The 19,869-nt window shown below is 41.3% G+C and overlaps 2 protein-coding genes across 2 annotated transcripts in view; one reads left to right on the top strand and one right to left on the bottom strand.

Annotated features, from left to right (window-relative positions):
* Positions 1-19,869, top strand: part of ippk (inositol 1,3,4,5,6-pentakisphosphate 2-kinase) — a 101,111-nt gene that overhangs the window by 78,323 nt on the left and 2,919 nt on the right. The window contains exons 10-12 of the mRNA XM_078209760.1: positions 6,147-6,297; positions 14,076-14,178; positions 16,367-16,446. Of these exons, the coding sequence (XP_078065886.1) occupies positions 6,147-6,297; positions 14,076-14,178; positions 16,367-16,446 (334 nt within the window). The remainder of the gene's footprint in view (positions 1-6,146; positions 6,298-14,075; positions 14,179-16,366; positions 16,447-19,869) is intronic.
* The window catches only part of cenpp (centromere protein P), a 282,096-nt gene continuing 278,230 nt past the window's right edge, over positions 16,004-19,869 (bottom strand). Inside the window, exon 9 of the mRNA XM_078209767.1 lies at positions 16,004-16,456. Within this exon, the coding sequence (XP_078065893.1) occupies positions 16,410-16,456 (47 nt within the window). The 3' untranslated portion in view covers positions 16,004-16,409. The remainder of the gene's footprint in view (positions 16,457-19,869) is intronic.

Here is a 19,869-nt window from a genome sequence, read left to right as displayed (position 1 = left end):
GTAACGAGGTAGGTAGAATTAAGGATCTTATTGTGAAGGACCCTCTTGGGTCTAGTGACCACAATATGGTCGAATTTCTGATTCAGATGGAAGAGGAGAAAGTTTGGTCCCAAACCAGTGTCCTCTGTTTGAACAGAGGGAAATATGATAGGATGAGGGATGAATTGGCTAAGGTAGACTGGGAGAGCAGGCTGGCAGGTAGGATAACTGAGGAACAGTGGAGGATTTTTAAGGAGATCCTTTTCAGTTCTCAGCAAAAATATATTCCAGCAAAAAACAAGGATTGTAAGAAAAGGGAGAACCAGCCGTGGATAACGAAGGAAATAAAGGAGAGTATTAAAATAAAAACAGCTGCGTACAGAGTGGCCAAAAATAGTGGAGAAACAAGTGATTGGGAAAAATTTAAGAAACAACAAAGAGAGACTAAGAAAGCGATAAAGAAAGGAAGGATAGACTATGAAGCTAGGCTAGCAATTAATATAAAAAATGATAGTAAAAGTTTTTATAAATATATAAAAAGGAATAGAGTGGCCAGAGTGAATGTTGGACCCTTGGAGGACGAGAGGGGGGAGTTAATAGTGGGAAATGAGGATATGGCTGAGTCTTTAAATAAGTTTTTTGTGTCGGTCTTCACGGTGGAGGACACAAATAGTTTGCCAAATATTAACGATAGAGGGTTGGCAGCAGGAGAAATACTTAATACAATTAATGTAACCAGAGAGGCAGTGCTGGGTAGACTAATGGGACTGAAGGTGGACAAGTCCCCGGGTCCGGATGGAATGCATCCCAGGGTATTGAAAGAAATGTCAGAGGTAATAGTGGATGCGTTAGTGATTATTTATCAAAACTCGTTGCATTCTGGGGTAGTGCCGGTTGATTGGAAAACGGCTAATGTTACGCCGCTGTTTAAAAAAGGAAGGAGACAAAAGGCGGGTAACTATAGGCCGGTCAGCTTAACGTCTGTAGTAGGGAAAATGCTGGAATCCATTATTAAAGAGGAGATAGCAGGGCATCTGGATAGAAATGGTTCGATCAATCAGACGCAGCATGGATTCATGAGGGGAAAGTCGTGCTTGACGAACATGTTGGATTTTTATGAAGATGTGACTAGGGCGGTTGATGGAGGAGAACCGGTGGATGCGGTGTTTTTGGATTTCCAAAAGGCGTTTGATAAGGTGCCCCATAAAAGGCTACTGAAGAAGATTAGGGCACACGGAGTTGGGGGTAGTGTGTTAAAGTGGATTGGGGACTGGCTATCCGACAGGAAGCAAAGAGTCGGAATAAATGGGTGTTTTTCCGGTTGGAGGAAGGTAACTAGTGGCGTGCCGCAGGGATCGGTACTCGGGCCGCAACTATTTACCATTTATATAGATGATCTGGAGGAGGGGACGGAGTGTAGGGTAACGAAGTTTGCAGACGACACAAAGATAAGTGGAAAAGTGAATCGTGTGGAGGACGGAGAAGATCTGCAGAGAGATTTGGACAGGCTGAGTGAGTGGGCGAGGATATGGCAAATGGAGTATAACGTTGATAAATGCGAGGTTATACACTTTGGAGGAAATAATAACAAATGGGATTACTATCTCAATGGAAACAAATTAAAACATGCTACCGTGCAAAGGGACCTGGGGGTCCTTGTGCATGAGACGCAAAAGCCCAGTCTGCAGGTACAACAGGTGATCAAGAAGGCAAATGGGATGTTGGCCTATATTGCGAAGGGGATAGAATATAAAAGCAGGGATGTCTTGATGCACCTGTACAGGGCATTGGTGAGGCCGCAGCTGGAATACTGTGTGCAGTATTGGTCCCCTTATATGAGGAAGGATATATTGGCATTGGAGGGAGTGCAGAGAAGGTTCACCAGGTTGATACCGGAGATGAGGGGTTTGGATTATGAGGAGAGGCTGAGGAGATTGGGTTTGTACTCGTTGGAGTTTAGAAGGATGAGGGGGGATCTTATGGAGACTTATAAGATAATGCGGGGGCTGGATAGGGTGGAGGCGGAGAGATTCTTTCCACTTAGTAAGGAAGTTAAAACTAGAGGACACAGCCTCAAAATAAAGGGGGGTCGGTTTAAGACAGAGTTGAGGAGGAACTTCTTCTCCCAGAGGGTGGTGAATCTCTGGAATTCTCTGCCCACTGAGGTGGTGGAGGCTACCTCGCTGAATATGTTTAAAGCGCAGATGGATGGATTCCTGATCGGTAAGGGAATTAAGGGTTATGGGGATCAGGCGGGTAAGTGGTACTGATCCACGTCAGATCAGCCATGATCTTATTGAATGGCGGGGCAGGCTCGAGGGGCTAGATGGCCTACTCCTGCTCCTATTTCTTATGTTCTTATGTTCTTATATCTCCCCTTCCATTCTATAGAGGCAAGGGTGCCTCCTGAAGTTGTTGAATTTCTTCTTTGCTAGCTGAAGAGATTATTTTATGTCTTGCCTTGTGAAAAGTTAGTCAAATGTTTTCAATTCATAATTTTGGTCATGCTTATCTTCTAGGCATGTTTAGTTGGTGTGTACGTGTGTCTCTGTCTGTCGATTCAGTTAGTGAAAACAGATTTGTGCAACTGCTAATCTTATTAGTGTCCTAGTGGCATCAGAGTGCTATCAAGGAGCACTTAATGGAGCAACAATCTGCTCACCAATGGCTCAAGTTGCACCAGAGCCACTCAGCATTACAGCCTTGGTTCAAACATTGATAAAAGAGCTCAATTCCAGAAGGGAGATGAGATTGACCACTCTTAATATTAAGGCAGCACTGGATCTTGTGAGACATCAGTTTTGCTGCTGCTCCATCAAGAGAAGTAGAATGTACTCCATTGGTTACAGCCATACCTAGCACAAAGGAAGATTGGCCAATCAACTCACCAGCTGCACCAGCTCCCCAGGTTAGTGTCCTGGGACCTGCCATCCTCAGCTACTTCAGTCTGATCTTCCCTTCAAGATAAGCTCAGAAGTGGGCATGTTTGGCTAATGATTACATAGCGTCAGTACCATTCACATCTTTTCAGTACTGATGCAGTCTGAGCCCGCATGCAGCAAGACTTCGATAACATTCCTGTTTAGGCTGATGTGTGTATGATTAAGTGCTAAACAATGACTTTTTCCAATAAGAGCAGCACAGTAGCACTGTGGTTAGCACTGCCATTTGCCAGGGACCTGGGTTTGATTCCAGCTTTGGGTTATTGCCTGTGTGGAGTTTGCACTTTCTCCCCATAACAAACAAAGAAAATTACAGCATAGGAACAGGCCCTTCGGCTCTCCAAGCCTGCACTGATCATGCTGCCTGACTGAACTAAAACCCCCTACCCTTCTGGGGACCATATCCCTCTATTCCCATCCTATTCATGTATTTGTCCAGACGCCCTTAAAACTCACTATCGTATCTGCTTCCACTACCTCCCCTGGCAGCGAGTTTCGGGCACTCACCACCCTCTGTGTAAAAAAAAAACTTGCCTCGTACATCTCCTTTAAACCTTGCCCCTCGCACCTTAAACCTATGCCCCCGAGTAATTGACTCTTCTACCCTGGGAAAAAGCTGACTATCCACTCTGTCCATGCCTCTCATAATCTTGTAGACTTCTATCAGGTCGCCCCTCAACCTCTGTTGTTCCAGTGAGAACAAACCAAGCTTCTCCAATCTCTCCTCATAGCTAATGCCCTCCATGCCAGGCAACATCCTGGTAAATCTTTTCTCCAAAGCCTCCACATCCTCCTGGTAGTGTGGCGACCAGAATTGAACACTGTATTCCAAGTGCGGCCTAACTAAGGTTCTATAAAGCTGCAGCATGACTTGCCAATTTTTAAACTCAATGCCCCGGCCGATGAAGGCAAGCATGTCGTATGCCTTGACTACCTTCTCCACCTGCGTTTCCACTTTCAGTGGCCTGTGTACCTGTACACCCTTTGCCTATCAATACTCTTAAGGGTTCTGCCATTTACTGTATATTTCCTATCTGTATTAGACCTTCCAAAATACATTACCTCACATTTGTCTGGATTAAACTCCATCTGCCATCTCTTCGCCCAAGTCTCCAACCGATCCATGTCCTGCTGTATCCTCTGATCGTCCTCATCGCTATCCGCAAATCCACCAACCTTTGTGTCGTCCGCAAACTTACTAATCAAATCAGTTACATTTCCCTCAAAATCATTTTTAAAAATATATAAGGTTCCAGTGTGGCGTACCTGAGGAACGCCACTTGTCACAGCCCTCCATTCAGAAACGCACCCTTCCACTGCTACCCTCTGTCTTCTTTGACCGAGCCAGTTTTGTATCCACTTTGCCAGCTCACCTCTGATCCCATGTGACTTCACCTTCTGCACCAGTCTGCCATGAGGGACCTTGTCAAAGGCCTTACTGAAGTCAATGTATACAACGTCCACTGCCCTACCCTCATCAATCATCTTTGTCACTTCCTTGAAATTGTTTCCTCTAGGTGTTCCGGTTTCCTTCCATAGTCTAAAGATTTGCAGGTTAGGTGGATTGGCCATGATAAATGCGCAGGGTTATGGGGATAAGGTGGGGTGGGGCTGGGTAAAATGCTTTTTCGGGGAGTCGGTGCAGACTTGATGGGCCATATGGTCTCTTTCTGCACTGTAGGGATTTATGAAGAAACAATCTAACCATCTTTGTTTAATGGTCCATAATATTACCACTGCTGAATCCCCCACCATCAATTTTCTGGGGATCACCATGACCAGGATCGTAACTGGATCAGCCATATAAATACTCTGGCTACAAGAACAAGTCTGCAGTTAGGAAAACTGTAACTCGCTTCCTGAGTCTGTTCTTCATCTATAAGGCGCAAGTCAGGAGTGGGATGGAATATTTTCCATTTGCCTGGATGAGTGCAGCTCCAACAGTGCAAAGATAAATGACAAACAGGACAAATCAACCTTCATAATTGGTACCCCATCCATCACGTTAAGCATTCCTTTCCTCTGCCACTGATGCACGGTATTAACACCTATAAATTACACTGCAGCACCTTACAATCACACAATCTCTACCATCTAGGACAAGGGCAGGAGACACGCACCATTTGAATTCACCTTCATGTTACTCACTTGGAATTATATCACTGTTCCTGAGCCAAAAACCTGTAACTCCCTCCCTAACAGTGTGGTGCGCGCATCCATCCGGAGGGCAATTGAGGATGGGCAATAAATAATGGCCTTGCCAGTCAGTGGCTTGCATATCCCATTGAATCTGCTACTGGCTAAATCCATATTACATGACCTATATGTTCGCCCTTGCATTTACTATATTTTAAGACCGCATCTGGAGTACCGCGCACAGTTTTGGTCCCCTCCCTTGAGGAAGGATGTAAATGCATTTAGAGGTGGTTCAGAGAAGGTTCACTGGAATAATTCCAGGGAGGAAGGATTTGTCTGAAGAGAGATTGAGCAGTTTAACTCGCTGAAGTTGGGAATAAATATAGGGGATCTAATTGAATTATACAAGATGCTAAAGAGGATTGACAAAGTAGATGTAGAACATATGTTTTCCCTTCTTGGGCATTCTGGAACGAGAGGTCACAGTTTTAGGCTCAGGGGTGGCAGACTTGAAACACAAATGAGGAATTACTTCACTCGAGTCGTGAAACTGGAATTCTCTACCTTGAGTGTAGTGGATGCTGAAACACTAAACAAATTTAAGGAGAAGATAGATAGGTTTTTAATTAGTAGCGGGATGAAGGGTTATGGGGAGGAGCAGGAAGGTGGCGATAAGGTCGAGATGAGATTAGCCATAATCATATTGAATGGTGGAGCAGCCTCAAGGGGCTGAATTGCCTACTCGTTTCTAATTCATGTTTTATTCTAATTTTGACCTCGCTGCGATCTTTTTACTTCTCGATTTACTTAGCTATTCTTGCCTGTTTTTCACCAAACACAAAGCATATCGTCATCACTCAGTTCCAAGCTAGAGTGAGGCATAAAGTGGGGGTTATCCATTATCCATGCATATACAAAAACTTCAACTTTCAGTCAGAGTAATGGTTATATAATAAAGGAGAATGTAACTTTGATATCAGACTATTAAGCTTTGGCTCCAACTTAAAACTGCATTTTAGGGATATTTCTATTAAATTATTATGGTCAACTGAATTTATTTTATGGTAATACAAAAATAATTTCTTCCAGGTATTCATGTAGTGGAAAATTCTGGCTTGCCTAAGGGTTGTGTTCTTTCTCGGATCCTTCAAGTGCAGATGCTTGATATGATGGACATTGATGGAATCTATCCTTTATACCTGCGAGTTCAACAGCACATAGAGGACTTTCCAACAGACAGGTTAACTGGATTTGTTATCTGATCTACTTCTAGGAGTGTAAGAGGGATGGGTGGGGTTGGGGTGAGTGTGATATATACAATGGCTTTTAGCTACTGAAATGTAACAAATGTATTCACAGCTCAATAGCACTTTACAACACAGGACATTAGCTGCATTGACTACATATATTTACAATCTCAAAGAGGAAATCCTATCTTGCTAGACTGGGTGTTGGCAGTTAAATTCTTCTACAGTTAATTTCTTTTCTCTAAGAGTATTTTTCCTGATTTTACATTGGGTGCTTTTTAAACTTGCTTCTAATAGAAAATGGTTCTGCTCTGGAATGTACGGGCTATACTCTAAGGCCCAACTATTGTCTCTGATCTATTCTGTTGTGATATTTAAAGCAACTTTGATCAGTTTGCAGCCTTTCCCACCAGTGTTGTGAATGAGAAACTCCAATCTCCCAGTGATTGACCACTGTTTATAGCTTCAGTCTGTTCCTGGCCAGAAAATCACTACTGTTTCTGGATTTTGTGGTATCTTCCAACTGTGCCATCATTTTTTATGATTTTGCAATTGATTCTGTGCACATCCCCGTATGCTCTTTCCTATGAAATCACTACCATCAGTGGGTCCTCCATATTCTGCCTTGAAATAGCTGTGGTCGCTAACTCTGGACTTATTCCTATTATCTTCTATTTCCAATTTCCTGTTTGGCATCAAATTTTTATGTAACAAAGCCTAACTCGGGTTTTCCAAGTCCATTCGTGAGCAGAGTTTTTCTGACGCTCCGGACCCAAAACCATCATTCTATTTCCACTTTTTTAATACTCTATCTACTCCTCCTAGACTCTTCTCTTCTATCAACATGCAACCTTTCACTACCCTCTTGGGCTCTCTGCCCTCTAAGTTCCCGTATTCATTCCCTCAATTTCTCTCTTGCTGGCATCTGAGGCTTATCGCTCTCTTAGATCAGCCTACAGCTTCCCTCTGTGCTTCTGGGTGTCTTCTGGAAGGCTATCCTACTCACAAACCTTCCTGACAAGCGGCTAATTCTCCTGTCCAATTCACTCCCCCCTCTGCTGATACTGTAGACTCGGCTAGTGAATCAGCTTTCAGCGTCTCTCTGCCCGTCTTTCTTTAGAGTACTGTTCACGTGAACAAAGTCCTTGCCACCCATGGACTTACTGTGGATGATTGTATCAATGTCATGGCCCTGTCATCACCCCTCTCCCCAGAAAAACCCTTGTCCCCACCTTGTTCTTCCAAGTTGCTGCCCCATCTCCAACCTCCCTTTCCTGCCCAAAGTCCTAGAACGTGCTCTTGCCTCCTAAATCCTTTCCCATCTTTCCTGGAACTCTATGTTTGAATTCCTCCAATCCAGTTAATGCCTCATCAAAGTACTGAGACAGCTCTTACTAACGTGCCAGTAACATCCTATGTGACTGTGACAAAGATGAACTTCCCCTCCTGGTCCTTTTTGACTTGTCTGTAGCCTTTGAACGTATTGGCTACACTCTTTTTCCAACATCTCTCCACTATTATCTAGCTGAGTGGGACTGCTCTTGGTTCCATTATTAACTATCTAATTGTTGGCAGAGAATTTCTCTTTCTGCAACAATTTCTCTTTCTGCTCCTGCTCCATTACCTCTGGTAGTCCCAAGGATTATTCTCTGTCATCAGAGACTATAGGGAGCTTGGCTGAAACCTGCATGAGTATATAAAGTAAAATTTTTACAAAGTACTTAAATTACAAACATGAAAATGTGTTTTATTATAGTTCAACATATAATACATGAACTCTTAGGTATAAGCTGCTGCATATGGGAAGTGTTAATTTCCAAAAGTTTAAAATATATATATTTCACACAATGTGAGCATTGTTGGCAATCCCAGCATTTGTTATCCATCCTTGTTTGCCCTTGAGAAGGTGGTGGTGAGTTAAAATGGGGTCACATTGAAAAATAGTTTGTGGAGCACTGCTGCAGTCCTTTGCTTTGCTTCAGGTGTACATAATCCAAGCTGATCATGTTCTGTTGTGAGGGTGAACTTCATCCTGTATTAACTGCATTGAGGTCACTGATAATTTGATACATTGGTATACAGCTTTAATGATAGATTAACAGAGAGGACTGATGTTTCTACCCACTTGGTGCCTAATAGTTTTACACTTAGAAACATTTACATCTGCTGTCGATCATAACTGCTGTAATGACACGATTCCGTGACCTGTTTATCTTTCAGCCACTTTTTTCAGACCTTTTGTCTTTTGCTACTCATCTCTGTTCTCCCCTTTGTAAACTTGAGGTAATCAAAAACCCTGCTGCCTGTGTTTTAATCTGTCTTGTTCAACTATGGCCACTGTGCTTGCTGATTTGTATTGGCTTCTGGGCAAGCTGGCAGTGTAGTACATAGTACTTTAATCCTCAATTCGGTTCCACACACTTAATTGATCTCAATTCTACCACCTACTCCAGAAGTTTATTCTAGATAACCACTATCCAACAGTTGGGAGATTTTCTCTAATTTTCTTTCTTTGCTTGAGGTGTTTTAATTATATGCTTATGTCCTCTAGTCTTACATTCTCCTCTTGTGCAATGTGGGAATTCAGGGACCCTTCCGGTGTCCCTGGCTCCTTCAGGTGCAGGAAGTGTGTCCAACTACAGCTCCTGTTAGACCGCTTGACGTCTCTGGAGTAGCAGATGGATTCAGTTTGGAGCATGTGTGATGCTGAGGAAATCGTGGATAGCACATTCAGTGAGTTGGTCACACCGCAAATAAAAAATACTGAGGGAGATGGGGAATGGACCACCAGACAGAGGAAGAGTAGGAAGGCAGTGCAGAGGTCCCCCTGCGGTCATCTCCCTCCAAAACAGATATACTATTTTGGGCACTGTTGGGGGAGATGGCTCACCAGCGGAAGATGGCAACAGTCAGGTTCATGGCACCATGACTGGCTCTGCTGCACAGGAGGGCAGCATTATCTTGTAAATTGAGTCTGTGTCTATATATGCCTTGTTTGTGAACACAACTTCGCACTCATCTGAAGAAGGAGCAACACTCCGAAAGCTTGTGCTACCAAATAAACCTGCTAGACTTTAACCTGGTGTTGTGAGACTTCTTACAGGAAAAAGAGTGACAGAGTTATAGTGATAGGAGATTCAATTGTCAGGGGAAAAGACGGGTGTTTCTGCAGACGCAAAAGAGACTCCAGGATGATATGTTGTCTCCCTGGTGCAAGGGTCAGAGATGTCTCAGAGCAGCTGCAGGGCATTCTGGAGGGAGAGGGTGAATAGCTAGCTGCCATTGTGCATATAGGCACCAAGAATATAGGTAAAAAACAGGATGAGGTCCTACAAGCTGAATTTAGGCAGTTAGGAGTTAAACTAAAAAGTAGGGCCTCAAAGGTAGTAATCTCAGGATTGCTACCAGTGCCACATGCTAGTCAGAGTAGGAATGTCAGGATAGCTAAGATGAACATGTGACTTGAGGGAGGGGTTCAAATTTCTGGGATGTTGGAACCGGTTCTGGGGGGAGGTGAGACCACTACAAATCGGACAGTCTGCACCTGGGCAGAACTGGAACCAAATGTCCCAGGGGGAGTGTTTGCTGGTGCAGTTGGGGAAAGTTTAAACTAATATGGCAGGGGGACAGGAACCGATGCAGGAAGTCAGAGGGAAGTAAAGTGAGACAGAAAGCAAAGGCAGTGAGGAAAAAGTGGAAGACAGAGCAGCCAAAGACAAAAATCAGAAATGGCCACAGTATATCATAATTCTAAGAGGACAATAAATGCCCAAAAAAATAACACGCCTGAAGGTTCTGTGTCTCAATGCGAGGAACGTTTGTAATAAGGTGGATGAATTAACCGTGCAGATAGTCATTAATGGATATGATGTAATTGGGATCACAGAGATCTGGCTGCAGGGTGACCAGGGATGCAAACTCCATACCCAGAGGTATTCAATATTCAGGAAAGATGGAAAGGAAAGGGGGGTGTGGTAGCATTGCTGGTGAAAGAGGAGATTAATGCAATAGTAAAGAAGGGCATTAGCATGGACTATGCGGAATCTGTATGGGTAGAACTGTGGAACACCAAAGGACAAAAAGCACTAGTCTGTGTTGTGTACAGACCACCAAACAGTAGTAGTGAGGTTGAGGATGGCATCAAGTAGGAAATTAGAGATCCATGCAGTAAGGGTACAGCAATTATTATGGGTGACTTCAATTTGCATTTTAATTGGCCTCACCAAACTGGTAGCAGTGCGATGGAGGAGGATTTCTTGGAATGTATAAGGGATGGCTTTCTCCACCAATATGTTGAGGAACCAACTAGCGAGCAGGCCATCCTAGACTGGGTATTGTGTAATGAGAGACGATTAATTAACAACCTTGTGGTACGAGATGGCCTACTCCTCTATCTATTTTCTGTGTTTCTTTTCGGAACGTAAGTCCTATGTTCTTCATCTATACCACTCATTATTTTAAGAATCATGTAACTCCTTTTCTGGCACAAATATGTTAGTTGTATTTTTTATACTGAGCCCTCCAGGGTCTTGTAAAATATCATGTTCACTTGTCTTTTGACTCATGGGAAACACTTTTGAGGTGCAGTGGACAAGATTTCTGATGTCAGTGTAAGTTTGTCATCCCACTATCTTCTAGAAGCAGTTGAGTGTCGAATTGGTTTTGTTAATCTGTCTCATACTGACCACAAGTTTTTTATTCCCTTCTAATTGAATACTTTAAATAGGATTCCTTAATTTTGTATACAAGCCTTTATTGTTTTGCTTGCTTCAACATGCAGTACACTAAATTTATCCAGTTAGGCTGAGATTGGCAAATGGAACTACCTGTGTAATTGGTCCAAGATTCTCTGAAGTTAGATTCCTTTCCACTCATTATCCACCTAACATAACTCATTGTCAGGAAATCTAATATTAGTGCATCCTTGTTCATACTGTTCAGGGATATTTCAGATGACAATTCTTCCAGAACAATCTTCGGGAGCTTGTTGGCTATTTTATCCCAGAGACAGCATTTTCAATTTTTTGCATTCTTCTCTGTCTTCCATTGTGAAGACGATCCATTGAGTCAACGTATCAGCTCGAAATTTAGTAGTAGGGATCCATAAGGCCGTAAGATGTAGGAGCAGAATTAGGCCATTTGGCCCATTGAGTCTGTTCCGCCATTCAATCATGGCTGATGTTTCTGAATCCCATTGTCCCGCTTTTTCCCCTTAACCTTTGATCCCCATACCAATCAAGAACCTATCTACCTCAATCTTAAATTTACTCAATGACCTGGCCTCCATAGCCTTTTGTGGCAATGAATTCCACACAATTGGCTGAAGAAATTCTTCCTCATCTCGATTCTAAAGGGTCATCCCTTTATTCTGAGGCTGTGCCCTCGGATCCTAGTCTCTCCTAATGGAAACATCTTCTCCTCATCCACTCTATCCAGGCCTTTCAATATTCTGTACGTTCCAATGAGATCCTCTCCACTCGTAGAATCATAGAATCCCACACTGCAGAAGGAGGCCATTTGGCCCATTGTGTCTGCACCGACCACAATCCCACCCAGACCCTATCCTCGTAACCCCATGCATTTACCCTATCTAGTCCCCCTGACACTAAGGGACAATTTAGCATCACCAATCCACCTAACCTGCACATCTTTGGACTGTGGAAGGAAACCGGAGCACCCAGAGGAAACCCACGCAGACACTGGGAGAATGTGCAAACCCCCCCACCGACAGTGTCCCAAGCTGGGAATCGAACCCAGGTCCCTGGCGCTGTGAGGCAGCAGTGCTAACCACTGTGCCACCGTTCCGCCCCATCCTTCTAAACTCCTTCGAGTACAGATCCAGAGTGCACAAACGCTCCTCATACGTCAAGCTTTTCATTCCTGGGGTCATTCTCGTAAACCTCCTGTGGACCCCCCCCCCAAGGCCAGCACATCCTTCAGTCATATACTGCTAAATCCTTGACATTTGTCCAAGTGATGGTAAAATCTTAAAATAAATGTAATTATAGTCTAACGAAGTGCAGGTTAAGTTGATTAGCCATGCTAAATTGCCCCTTAGTGTCCCAGGATGTATAGGTTAGGGGGATTAGTGGAGTAAATAAGTGGGCTTACAGATTAGGATCTGCGTAAGGTGCTCTATCGGAGAGTTGGTGCAGACACGATGGGTCAAATGACGACCTCCTGTACTATAGAGATTCTGTGATTCTATTTTATGATTCTATAGTTATCTCCATCCAGTCTGCTTTGCGAATATTAGTTGTGTCTTGTACTGACCACATGAGGGTGCTGTTGAACTCTAAATCTTAAATTATTAATATAACAATTATTTTCAATTTTTAGGAATAGTCTGTCCAGCAAAATGTAATATCTGCCTTTCTACATTGCAATTAACATTTCAGGATGTGAGAATAATACATTTTTACAAGTAATCTTTAGAGGATAGTAATGTTCTCAGACATTTTAGCATGTTGGAAATTCTCTCACTTTGGAATCTAAAGTCCTGAACAAGAACTAGTGAAGGATCTAAAATGATGTGCTGTGCCTATGTTTCAGTACCAAGCTTGGGTGTATGACTGCTTTTTAAATATTTCTGTATGCAGCATTATAAAAATTAGCAAAGCAATTATCCTTCCTGCTGTATCAAAATTAAATTCCTTTTTACATTTATTTATCTCCATCTAATGTTATCTTTAACCAAAGGTATGGGATGGCTCAGGTACAAAGACATTTTTCAAGTTCTACCGATTAATATCACCCCCTTGTTTAACAGTCCACGACTGTGCAACAAGACTTGGATATCCTTCTGCACAGGAAAGCCCAAACAATACCTAGCCAAAACTGGAATTCTCATGTTGGACACAACTAATTGTATGGTATTAGTTTGTATGTAGCATTTGCTGCAAAAATTATCACTCTTGATTTAGGATGTTGGAAGTTTTAAATATATTTTTATAAGAGGGAATATCTTTGCAGATCCAATAACTGTAAATGAAGTGCTATTTAAGATTAGTCCACTGTTAAGCTGTCTCCTGCACCTGGGTGTAAATAAAGTTTTGAAGTTTATTTATTAGTCACAAGTAAGGCTTACATTAACACTGTAATGAAGCTACTGTGAAATTGGGAGACCAAAATGTTTTTAAATACTGCATGAGGCTGCAACAATATACTTGTGTTATAATAAAGCTTATTTCATTGTAGTTAGTTCACAAGTTTTAGATGTACTGGCAGGGTTGTCTTCCAACCTAAATTATTTCTGAATTCAATTCTTCACTATTCTTTGTAAAAGAAATATGTAACAATAAAAATGTAAAAAGATTGTGAATCCTGCCAGTTCACTTTTAATTTAATCTATTAGCGGCGCATACTTCTTGCCATTGACCATTTCAGCTTGAGGTTAGACATTGTATCAAAAGCGCTCTGTTGTGCCATGTGATTTGGAGTTGTGTTTGCTGGTGTTGCTTTTGCATTACCTCCTCCCTCCACTTAGCCCCTTCAAACCCCTTCCAACATGAGCTACTAAATACTGATCAGGACAAAAAGCTGGCCCCTCTTCTAAAACCAAGGGTTGTTGAGTCCACTCATCACCCCATCTCAGATTAGCTCAGTAGCTTTCCAACTATATGCTCCCTTTTGAGATACTGTGGAAGGCTACATTCATTAGTTGTTTGGTTGGGAGAGATTATATGTATGGACTATGATTTCAGTATATTTTATTTATCATTGTGTACTGATTCAATTTTAAGTAACTGTTGTTTCCATTCTCCCTACGCAGGAGTAGATTGCATTTAGATGGCCCATACAATGAATCCTTTTATGAAAGTCTATCAGATTGTCATTCGCAAGATGATGAAACAGTGGACTATGCAGCCCAAAAGGTAAAACTGGTTACAGGTTAATTTTTTTATGGGGTGTATTATTGGAATGCAGATTGCATCAAAAAAAAATTATTTCTGTCAACGCTTGAAATATTGATTTTTTTAAAGAAAAAGTTTATTTATTAGTGTCACAAGTAGGCTTATATTAATACTGCAATTAAGTTGGTATAAAAGTCCCCTAGTCGCCACACACCGGTGCCGGTTCAGGTCCACTGAGGGAGATTTATGCATAGCCAATGCACCTGACTAGCACGTCTTTCGGACTGTGGGAGGAAACTGGAACACCCAGAGAAAACCCACGCAGACACGGGGAGAACCTGCAGACCCCGCACAGACAGTGACCCAAGCCGGTCTCTAGCGCTCTGAGACAGAAGTGCTAACCACTGTACTGCCTGGGTTGATGTCACCCTATGCCATGTTAGCTTAATTGTTTTGTGTCCAAATGTTAACTTGATAAATGTCTATTGTGAGGAATATGGTTCATGTTAATATTTTAGAGGTAATTTTTAATTCTAGGAAGATTGTTGTTATGAAGGTAAGGTAACTAAAATGGTGTGCTTTAAAAGATTGTCAGAACACTTGAAAGAAAAGGTAGTTCAGAAGGTTACATTTGTTTAATCGAGCCAGAATCTAAGGGATGGAGCTTACTTGGCAAGAGTGCAGAGGTGTGATGTCTACTCTGCTTGCAAAGATGTGCAACCTAGAGAGATGTTTTATTTTGGACGTTTGAGCTAAATTCATTTAAAAGCATTAGGTGAATCCTAAAAGATTACATTATCATGGGGTTTGGGTGAAGACCAAGAAGGATCTCTGGTTTCTGTGTGTTTGCTGGGAGCGAAGTTGATTACAGTTTGGACCTTGTGTGGTTTGTAGTTCACAGAGAAGCTTTGGAACCTGTCAACAAGCTCCAGGTAGTTGGAGCACAGCAAAATCCTGGGAGGCTGAGAATTTGACGGAAGGTCACTGGTTCCATGCCAGACAATTTGGACTCTCAGAAATTCTGGGCAGTATTTATAGCTTGGAGCAGCTGGGGAGACTGGAGTTCAAAAGCTAAGGGCAGTGCCAGCTTGGTGGAACTAGAATTTTGAGAGGTTTGGCATTGAGCTGGTTATTAGAGATAGGAGTGTAGTGTTGAAAAACAGTCTTCCGTTCAGGAGGTAAGCAGTCATTGAGGTAATCTGAGTCAGTGCAGCTTTTAGGGAATTCTGAGGCTAGATCTTTGAAAGTGGAGAGGGAAAGTATCTCATGAGGGAGACAGTTTTAGTGAGGTATTGTGACTAGGTGGTCACTGATACCTGGGTAGATTGCTAAGAAATCTGTGGTATCCATCTTGGTTGTATCTGCTATTTAATGTGCAGTGTTTGACCGTAGTTTGCATGTTATTCCATATTTACCTTATGTTAATTCTGAATGTTAGAGTATAAGATAGATATTGTAAATTGTTTGATTTTTCTGACTTTTTATAGTAGTTTATTTCCTCTGTTTAAAACCGTGGAACCATTGGCTTTATTCCTTGAATGGGTATTGTAAATTTAACTAGGGAACTGGCCTAGGAAGAATAGAACCCCAAAGCCATTGTATCTTGTGTTCCTTGGATTTGGGGTAACTTACATCTTTGCATATTGTTAGGAAAATAATTAAAAAACATCATTTTTGATTATGTCTGATAGGTGCTCAAAACAAGCAAAATTGAGCAGAGGTACTGTCAGTATTCACTTACTGACTGCTGTTAAAATGGCTGTATGTCAAGAAAAGTTCCATCACCATCAGCTCCTTATTTTAAATACTGTCAACTTTTTGCAATTAAATTGGAAGAGATGGTCAGAACTGACACCAAATATTTAGGTTTTATTTTGCAACTGAAAATTGACAGTCATTTCTTGATATCCTTCTCTAAACTGAGTTTAATAGTAAATCGTGAGAAATTCTGCCATTTTCTGTATAGCTTTGGCTTAATGTTTGTTGTCGGAAGGTTGAAAAATGATAAATATATTATCTGGGTTTTACACAATCATCTCCAATCTATATGGCTTTGCATTTGCACTCAAAGATCCATTTATTTGTTTGACCTGGGGCAAGCTCTTGTAAAACCCTATTCCTTTAACCGATAATTATAAAAGTTGATGCCTTTAAAGTGTGGATCTCGCATTTGGTATAACTTGCAAATAATTTTAAAATTTTTATACAGATTCAGCAGTACCGGGTTGCCACAACAGCCAAGGATTGTTCCATCATGATAGCGCTTTCTCCTTGTCCTTTGGAAGAACGGTAAGGGGCTCTGTCATTGGAAATAACAGAACTAATTAATATTGGAATAAGTAACAGTCCATGAGAATCTGTGCAAGTGAAAGGCAGGTTAGGATTTTCTTTATATTCAAAAGGGTGAAGTTCCTACACTCAAGATTTCCCCCTTTGCAGGAATTGTAATTTTGTAGGATTACTTAACTGGGGGCCCTCATGATATGGTTTCACTTGTTCAAATCTAAAAAAATCTGACATTCTCAATTTAAAATTGTCAATGACTGACAAACTAAAATGCAGGTTAATTTAAATTTTGATATGCTAGAATAATACCTAGAGTAGGAATAGGAGCATGAGACCTATGTTGTACCAGTCTATGCCTGTAAAGCTGCTGTTGAATCCTTCTACAATTTGCTGATTGCCCAGGTTAATCGTGTAGTTCTCGCATGCAATTGATTCCATAAGACAATTTTTGATGGCTTTTTATTCTTTTTCGTTATTAAATTCACTTATGTTTAGTAATCTTTACAATTTCCTGAGCTTTTCTTTCTATCACATGGTCACAGGAGGCACTCCACACTGCAAGGTGACCTTGCTCGCTCTTTGAAGAATCGCTGTCAGCAAAGTGGTGTATTGAGGTGCTGAGGCACTTTTTTCTATTGTAATTTTCTTCCAATCTGGTCTTGAAAGTGATGTATTAACGAAGTGTTGGCATGAGGAGTTTTATTCCTCTAAAAATGGCTTGAGGATTGCTTCCATTCCAACTCCTCCAATCGTTTCCCAATCTCCCTTTCCTCCTCTCCATGGATCTTAAATGCTCTGTTGCCACTCAATTGATTCAGCAATTACTATAAGGAACTAGACTTTCCTTTTCAGGGTGGGGAAGTTTGAGAATGTATTATGATTGTGTTTCATGGGATCATAAGGCAATTAAAGAAGCAGAAAGTCATTCTAAACCATATCTATTCTAAAGTCCCTTTGTTGCAATATCCAACTGGGTCCTTGAAAGTTTCCGGGAGTTTAATTCCACTTTCTGAACTATTTATGTTGGCAACTATACCTATCACGTTATTTCTTCTACTGGAACTGTTTACACTAATCCTATCTCCTTTTTATTATTCTTCGTACCTCTCTCTCTTAATTGGTGTCACCTTTGCATCAACTGCCAGTTGTGGTAAAGCATTCTATTTTCTCATGACCCTAAATATTTTCTTTGTGCATCAAGTGTTAGTTCTGAATATATGGTCCTTTGTTGAAATTACACCCAATTATTAGAAACAGCTTTTCGCTATTTACTAAGAATTTATATGAATTCAGAAATCTGTCCACCTTTGTTGCAGAGAAAAGGAATCAAGCTGCTTCTCTGAAACCATGATCTCAGTCATGGTATAATTTTGATTACTCTTTACCATTTCTAGTTAAAATGTTCCTTCCATAAGGGGGTGCTGTGAGCTGCAAATAATTGTCCAACTATAGTGTAAACAATGTCATGTACAAACTATATGGCTAGTGATTTTTCTGAAGTTCTCAGTAGGTGAGCAAAACTGAAAATCTTATATTTATTGCCCAACCATAGTTGTGATTGTGTTCTGAAGTATCACCGTGTTTGCTAATCTAGGTGTGAAGTTAGGAACACATAGGGAGTAGGTGGAGGTGTACTGGTATCGTCAGTGGACCAGTAATCCAATGACCCAGGGCAATATTTGGGGACCTGAGCTTGAATCCCACCATAGCAGATGGTGAAATTTGAAAGTCTAATGATGACCATGCAAACATTGTCGATTGTTGTAAAAACCCAACTGGTGCATTAAAGAAAAGGAAATTTGCCATTTTTACCTGGTCTGGCCTACATGTGACTCATTTCTTAAAAGCGCCTTCTGAAATGGCAGGCAACTAGGCATCCACGTCCCATGAATGAATGTTTTTAAAAAGAGCCTGTATCGTAGTAAAGGTGGCCTTGGATGGTTGCTTTTCCTGAAAGGGGTGAACAGGGAAAGAAAGATTGAGTGGCAACAGAGCATTTAAGATCCATAGAGAGGAGGGAAGGAAGATTGGAAATGATTAGAGGAATTGAAGCTTTTTTTGGGGAAACAATCCTTAAGCCATTTTTAGAGGAATAAAAATACTCATGCCAATACTTCGTCAATACATGACTTTTGACTAGAAATCTACTTTTTAAAAAAAACTACCAATAAAAATCTTGTTCGAAAGCTCGTGGGCTGGAATTTTCCAACCGTTCACACCAGCGGGATTTTCCCATCCCACTGCGTGACGAGCATTTGGCTTGTTGTCAAAATCTTTGTCTTTGCTGCAGCAGGAATGTAGCGAGAACGGGCGGTAAGATCGTGCCTATGGAGCCTATTGGGCTGTTTCTACGGTATGGTCCTGTTTGGGACCGCATCAGAAAATGATGAATGCACTGCCCACAGCTCCTGTCCATTGATTTTATGAAACAAGTATCATAGGCAAAAACTTAGTGCATCATATAGCCTCATATGATTACATTTTGAGTACTTGCATGAAAGCTTTGCTGATGTTTCTATCTCCGAGTCTTGGGGACGACCTGTAGTTTTATTTTCAGCATCTTTTTGGTTGCCATGGATATGATTGCCTCTTGCAATTGATCATCAAATATTTTGCTCAAAGCATTCTCATGATGACCTGACAGTTTAATTTGGGAGATGCTGTTTAATCTTACAAAATGAACTGTAGATTCTTGGAAAAAGAATTCAAAAATAAATGTTAATCTACAAATGAGTTGAGAATTTAACTGCAGTTTTACTAATTAAGAGTTTGAATTATTGGCACTGGTTTCAATGCAGCATTTCCTGCAGATTAAGCAGTGTAACCTTTCTTTGGAAGCTTGTCACAAATGATAATCTTGCAAGAATGAAATTGCAGTGATGTGGAAGAGAATTTTAAACTGGAAGCCGGAAGGATAGAGGCAGTTCAGAAGAGGTTCACCAGATTGATTCTGGGGATGAACGGGTTGACCTATGAGGAGATATTAAACAGTCTGGGCTATTATTCGTGGACTTTAGAAGAATGAGAGGGGATCTGATTGAAATATATAAAATACTAAAAGGGATTGATAAAGTAAACTTCGACCAAATGTTTCCCCTTGTAGGGCAATCTAGAATAAGAGGTCACGAGTATAGGTTGAGAGGTGGTAGATTTAAACCAAGATGAGGAGGAACTACTCCTTAGAGGGTGGAGTCTGAATCATTAAATGGTTCCAAGAAGGAGATAAATATTTTTCTAATTTTAAAAAAAAGGGTTAAAGGGATATGGGTAGGGAGTTGGATTTGAAACCAGGAAGAGATCAGCCATGATCTGATTGAATGGCGAAGCAGGCTCGAAGAGCTGAATTGCCTACTTCTGGTCCTAATTCCCATGTTCGTATGATTATTAAATTCAATGCTCCAGTTTTAGTTTTAGAATCATAGGATC

Source organism: Mustelus asterias, chromosome 3 (genome assembly GCF_964213995.1).
Source record: "Mustelus asterias chromosome 3, sMusAst1.hap1.1, whole genome shotgun sequence".
In the NCBI taxonomy this organism is placed as follows: Eukaryota; Metazoa; Chordata; class Chondrichthyes; order Carcharhiniformes; family Triakidae; genus Mustelus; species Mustelus asterias.
The sequence above is the reverse complement of the archived record's forward strand: the minus strand, read 5'-3'. Positions and strand labels throughout refer to the sequence as shown.